Genomic DNA, 6,955 nt, shown 5'->3' with positions numbered 1-6,955 from the left:
GCAAATTAACTTCATGCTTTACTTCAGCAAAATGGGGGAAAAAGCTTTCTCTGAAATTGGCACTGAAGTTTCAAATTCTTAATAGTAAGAAGATACATCCATCTGTAAGCAGAATGAACAGTCATATACATATCAATCAAAATTATTTCCTTTATATCATCAGCAGTGAACCCCAGAGGTAGTATGGTAGAAACGAGCATGGATCCTAACAGGTCACAACCAATGAAGTAATTCAATTTATTTTTTTCCCTGTGGTTTTGACCATAAATTGCTTTACATTTAGGATCTGAATAAAAACCACTCTTCAGCAGAAATCCTGGTCCATTAATTTAACTGACAATAAGTTTACAACTTTCAGACTGCAGATATAAAAAAGGTATAAAATTATGTTCAGTTTGAAATGGTTTTAATTGTATTCATTAAAAATATTTACATTTCCCAGGACTTCCAAAACCCCCTTGCAATATAATTCTACACTATATTCTATTTATTTATAAAATGAGGCTCATTTATGAGATTTCAATGACTGCTATTCCTCAAATTACCTACATTCTGTAAAATATTTTAAGAACTTTTCATAGCAAAGGTAGTTTATATTGGATTATCTGAAACCCAAAAGTGTCCACAGATGAGCCTCTTAGAACTCTTGGCTTAACGCTTGGGTGCACTGTGAGGTGACAAGTGCTACCACGGGCTAGCCTGTCCTTCGGTTTCACTTATCCTGTGTGCACATTGTGAAATAAACACATATGCAGCATGGCCGTGTTTTGATATGTATTTTTTATTTCCCTGCAGTTTTCACTTATCAAGAACAAGTAACAGGGAAAGTTGTCTGAACTAGTGCATAAACAAACATTCTGAAACACCACTACACGTATCTAATTTACAAGAACCGTATAAAAAAAGTCACTAAAACACTACACTATGAAGGTGTCCAACACTTACAGTCAGACTTTTTCCAACCCGTTACTTGCCTTGTAGCCACAGGAAAACTCTCCAAAATTGAAAAGACAATCTTGCCACAACCCTCCCCCCTCCCAAAACCTGGGATGGCTCGATATATAGACTTCCAATAATTATTGCAATGATATAATGCAATACATACCTGGTAAATATCTTTTATGTGGTGTGTTACAGTTTTAAAGCCAGTTAAAATATGCAGTCTTCAGATAAAATGTAATCCATGAAAAATTTTCATATCTGCACAGTTTAAATGTGCTAGATGCATAATTTTCCTAGTCCACTTTTTCTGTGTAATTATTTTTTATAAACTGGTATTATAAATAGAAATATACATTCAAAATATATGGAAAAGTGAGTTACTCCATTAAATTTGCATGTATCGATCCATCCCTTTCCCCTGCACAGTAATAGAAAATACTATTTTGCCTTGAAGTCGTATTTGACAGTGAAATGCCACTAAAGTATTTACCAAAAAGTCCATCTAGTCAAATTGTGAAACAAAATGAACCAAGTGAAAACTTTACAGTTCCTTTAGAAAAAAATTACAAGAATTTCATTTCCTAGCTATGAATCTTTAACTTTTTAGACACAAAGTTGGATTTATTTTTTTTTACAAGATACAAAATGTAAACATGGCAAAATAAATAGTTAAAACAAGTGATGCAGGATCCCATTTCATGCTCATGATCCCATTAAAGAATTATTTTTAAAATCCATTCAGTTGCAAATTCAAGTGCAAAAGCATGATGATGAATATCTACTATTCAAGTAACAGAAATAATATTGATGATACAAATAAACTATTTTACAAGGTAGTGATTTTCCCAATTTTACAAAATATACATCATATATCGATTTAACATCTGATATACTGTAGTCCATTTAGGTCCATTGTTCTGCTCTGTGATCCACAGAGTGTTGCCTGTTGTATTCCGCTGGAATATGAATGACTGCACACCATCCACACAGGTCAAAGCCACATGCTGTAGGTTATGTCACTTCCATAGCTACTGTTGTCTCTGCTATTCCATTTAAACCCAATCTTTCTGGTTCATGGTTCTCTCTATAAGAAGACAAAGAGATAGAATAAGCTTTAGAACTCTTGAGAATTTATGGATAGGCCACATTTTTTAAGTAATTATAACTAAACCTAAAACCCTCAATTTTCATCTTTTCCAGGCAGAAATTAAGATTTTTTTCCTTCAGCCCAAAAATTTTAGTAATTTCTAATATGAGTGATAAAATAGGGAATATATAACATGACTAATCCAAGTTTCTTTTTATTGGCTTATGGTCAAAAACTTATTTACCCGTACAAAGAAATTTACTTTCTGCTTCACTGTCCTTTTTACATAAAAACTTGCCCTGCAAAATATTATTTAGTTTTAGAAAGTTCTTAAAATCTACACACATACACATAATATCAAAATAAAAATTGTTTTTAAAAATATAAAGGTCAAGGTCACAGAGTATGATTTCAATTTAAGCTCTGGTATGAACCAATGACAGCTCCAACCTAGATTATCAGTCTATAAAGATATGATGAAGAGTGGAGAGACGGCTCAGCAGAGGACCCTGGTTCGATTCCTAGCACATGTTTTATAACCTTTTGTAACTCCAGTACCAGGGAATCTGGTGCCTTCCACTGGTATCCACAGGCCCCAGGCATGTACACGATGCACACACATGCATGAGGTCAAACAGTCATACACCTAAAAAAATTATTTATAAAATTAAAAAAAATATGAGAGTGACTGAAGCTTCTAAAGTATCAGTCAGCTTGACCTTCTCTTTCTACACCTCTGGTTGGCATTTAAGGATGCTACGAGTGTCTGTAAGCACAGAGGTTTCTTTCTGTTCAGCAAATTCTCAAGCTTTTTGAAAAATCAAGTCTGTCAGTGCCTTGAGCAGTGAAAAGCCAAAGGCCCTTCTCTTCCTACAGCACAGCTGGTGCAAAGCCCAAGAATGGTCCCCACACCCACACACCTGGCCATGCTGCTGATGGCACTGCTGGGAGTAACCTTTGGCACTCTGTCCATACTGGCAGCAACTGTGGCAAGTTTTAAGGCTGTTGGCGATGGTGCTGAAGTCCGTGTATTGATATGCACATTGACAGGAGAAACAACACTGACGTTATTGAGGTGCACTGCATTGGTCAGGCAGGAATTGTTCATGGGAAGTGGCTGAGGACTGCTTGTGCACAACGCAGGGATCAAGTGGTTTGTAGTAGTGTGGCCAACTGTCCTTACAAGCTGTACAGCTGAAATCCCTGCGCTAGATGATAAAGCCATATTGGTAGAATATAATGTTTTAGATGGTCCTGCAAAAAAAGAGGGGAGAAATTATTCAATTGGTGTCATGGGACAAATAAAAAAACTCCTAGAAAATTAGGAATTTAGTAATAAAAGTAAATGTACTCATATTCTAGTTCAATAAATTCTAAGCTAACTTTGCATATCACAGTCGTATAAAGAGACTTCACAAAGCATTTTGCTACCTCCTTACATGTCAACTTTGGAGAAAAATATAGTAAGACAGATGAAAATGATAGCTGTATTGCCCTAAAGATTGACAGGCATACAAGGATGAGCAAGGGTATACTAAAGGAAGAAAACTTGAGAATTCTGAGTGTGACAGCCGTGAGGAACAGAGCAGCAGGTCTCTGGAGCGCAGGAGGTAAGCAGCAGAGAGGCTTTCACAGCCACACTATCACAGGAGGAGGAGTCAGGGGAATTATTCTTATGAACACATGCACATGGGAAAGTAAATGTGACCTCAAGCTTTTTAACTGTGCCATTCTGTATTTGACTTTTTAGTCAATTCATAGATGACTCAATAGGAGTGGCTGATAATGAGCTCAATGGATTTCCTAACATGCGAGACAACTGATAGTCTGGGGATGAAATCAGGATGGATGGGGGCAGGTACACACAAGACAGCGTGAGAATTCTGGGAATCACCCAGCTATTCATCCATATCCGCCCAACACATTCTGAAGAGCATGAACATACATTTCCTCTGTGCACATGATAAAAACCAAACCCAACTTAGTAAGTGGCAACTTCAAGCTACTAAGTATTATGTGAAACCCCAGTTGTACCTGAAGGCTGGACGACACCATTCATGTTGTTGTGGCCAGTGTTCTGTTCCTTGGATACCTCACTGCGACTTGGAACGGGAGCACTGACTACTGCAGATGCAGCAAAGTGGGCGCTGGCTGAGTCAAGTGTTTTAGACATACAGTCAGAGGTGCCTGAGCCCTATAGAATGGATAGGAGCAGAGTTCAGTTTTCCATTTTATTTGTCTGTCTGTCTATCTAATCTAACCCCTCAATAGTAAGGGGGGACATCGTGTTCATGCAGAAGTCAGAGACAACTGTCAGGAGCTGGTTCTGTCCTTCCACCATGTCAGTTCCAGGAATCCAACTCACGTTGTCAGGTTGGCAGCAAGTACCTTTACCCGCTAGGCCATCTTGCCAGCACCCTATATTCTCAGTTTTGTTAGATGTGATTAATGAGTACATTAAAGAATGTGTGGAACCCAAAATGATATTGTCTAATTGTGAATAGCTGTATTTAGACTAGAGGCATAAGACTTTAGATTTTTTTGTTTATGAAGCATGAAAATCACTAAAACAAGTAATTATTTCTGAGAAATAATTTTTTCTAAACTGAAAAATCCATACTCTATTAATTTTTCTAGGTAATGATGAACACTTTTTGATGAGCAGATACCATAAATAAGGTAAAATCACAGACATGATTAATAGCCACTTTTGTCACGCTGTAAAAATCATAGACTACCCCAACTTTGAAGCAGATTGCAAACACTTCAGGTTAGTTATTCAAAGAGACTCACAAAAAAGCAAAGCAAACCAAACACAGTGGCCACTCTTCTATGATTCTGTGTAAAACTGGCCGTTACTAATGCTGAGGGTCATAGACTCCAAGTCAAGCCCAGATCTATTGAGACTATCAGAAGTATGTGGACAGCAACCAGAGTCACCAAGATTTTCATGGTGTTGACTCAAGACTTAAAGGTACCAAGCCATGTGGGTAACATATACTAGAATAATGGGCTAATATACATTATAAGAGTTAATAAGAAGCCTGAGCTAATGGGCCAATCAGTTTATAACTTATGTAGACATCTGTGTGATTTTCTTTGGGGCTAAACGGCTGTGGGACCTAGTGGGAGGCCAGAAACCCCAACAAGCAGGCCCACATGTTACAATCTACAATGTGAAGTTTATTCTCTGATGATTCAACTTTGAGATTATTTCTTTGTATTCTTGTTTGGCTTTTAATGGTTTAAAACAATGTATCATATTCTTGCATAGTTCCAGAGGTCACAGTCCACAATAAATCTTATAAGGCTCATGCTAAGTGTTTGCTGTGTTGGTTTCTTGCAATCTTATATAATATTCTCATTCATATCACTCAAGTCTGTATTTATACGTAGCTATAAACTTCTGGTAGCATTTCTTTTTCCCTTCAGGAAAAAGTGGTTCAGAGAGGCAAGGGGGCTGTACAGTTTAGATATACTGCACAATTCAATGGAATTCCTTCTCCTTATACACTATACTGACATAGTACTTAAGCACAAACTTGAGGAAGAGGTTAGAAAAGCCATATTCTTGAAAAAAAAAGGGGAAGTAAAGGTAAGGAGTGATGGTTTCAAAAATATAGAGTAATTTTATAAAGTCTCCACAATCCTTCCAAGAACTAGTTATTTCTTTCTTAAATCCAAAGTACATTTGGCTCTCAAAATAACCAGAGACTATCCTATAAACTAGCCATTCAAAAATAGGTGAGCTAACTAAGGAAATCTGGGTTATGTCAAACTCCAGAATAGAGGTATAAAATCATCTGGAGGAAATGGGAAAAGAGGAGCAGGAGGTCACCTGTGCTTTTGGATGTGTCTGCTGTGAGGAATGCTGGGATTGCTGCTTCTGTTGAAGCTGCGCAAGTTGCTGCCGTTGCATTTGAACTAGCTGCTGTTGATGTGTCTGGAACTGCTCTTCTGTGATGCCCCCTGTTACTGATGAAGGATAAATAAGCGAGTATTAAAGTATTTTTAATGACATAAGTAGAATACAATGCAAACCAATTAAGATAAAAAAAACCACAAATCACAATATACATCTGTAAAGTAAAATCATAACAAGTCTTTCAGTGTGGTATGCGTTCATGTCTACATCTTCTTCATGCCTTTGCAGTTTTGAACTTGATTCTAGCAAGAGGAATTTACCATTTACTCAGATTGAAAATTTTTTTTGACATGATTTGTGTATTTAGCATGTGGGTGTGCATACCACAGTGCACATAATGCAGGTCAGAGACAGCCTGCAGGAGCAGGTTCTCTCCAGCCACCATCCTGACGACTGGGGGCAAGCCTTCATGGAGGCCTCAGATTTAGTGCATTTATGATTCTCTTAGTTCTCCGCATTAGGGTTCCCGTGGAGTAACAGTAGTAAAGTAACAGTAATAATGATGATAAACTCTCACATTTACTAATGCAAATATTAATAATGACCAAATTACAGCCTTAGTAAGAGAGGGCCACCTGCAAGACAAAGTGACTTCTGCCAGTTTTCATGACACTAAGTGAAAATACTTTCCTTTCTGACTGTAAACTGGAGTACAAAACAAAGATATTCAGCAACCATAAGCCCAATACATTCAACACCTAAAATAAATTCTACCAAAGGAAGGGCAGAAAATGAGATCATTTTCAGAAAACTAGAGTCATAATGGACCTTCAGATGCAACCAGCAGTGCTCTGACCAGTGTGTGAAGTTATAGGTTTCAAGTAAAATCAAGAGACCAGTTTTCTTAAGTTGACAGAGGGATCAGCTCAAAAAAGACAATTTTTCTCAAAGAAATGTAAACCAAGGCTTGGGCTCCTGGGAGCCACTCTAGGTTCAAGGCTCTTGCCAACCCTAAGGTGGCTCCCTTAACTAAGAATTGTGCTTCCGTGCTCCCCTATCCA

General features: G+C 37.5%; 1 protein-coding gene across 2 annotated transcripts in view; it reads right to left on the bottom strand.

Moving 5' to 3' along the window:
• Nucleotides 1-223: 223 nt before the first annotated feature.
• The window catches only part of Epc2 (enhancer of polycomb homolog 2), a 95,004-nt gene continuing 88,272 nt past the window's right edge, over nucleotides 224-6,955 (bottom strand). For both annotated transcript variants that reach the window (XM_005346392.3, XM_013346040.2), the window contains 4 exons: nucleotides 5,868-6,004; nucleotides 4,064-4,223; nucleotides 2,950-3,283; nucleotides 224-2,026 (listed from right to left, as the gene is read on the bottom strand). In XM_005346392.3, the coding sequence (XP_005346449.1) occupies nucleotides 1,954-2,026; nucleotides 2,950-3,283; nucleotides 4,064-4,223; nucleotides 5,868-6,004 (704 nt within the window). In that variant the 3' untranslated portion in view covers nucleotides 224-1,953. The remainder of the gene's footprint in view (nucleotides 2,027-2,949; nucleotides 3,284-4,063; nucleotides 4,224-5,867; nucleotides 6,005-6,955) is intronic.

Source organism: Microtus ochrogaster, chromosome 4 (assembly GCF_000317375.1).
Source record: "Microtus ochrogaster isolate Prairie Vole_2 chromosome 4, MicOch1.0, whole genome shotgun sequence".
NCBI lineage: Eukaryota > Metazoa > Chordata > Mammalia > Rodentia > Cricetidae > Microtus > Microtus ochrogaster.
The sequence above is the reverse complement of the archived record's forward strand: the minus strand, read 5'-3'. Positions and strand labels throughout refer to the sequence as shown.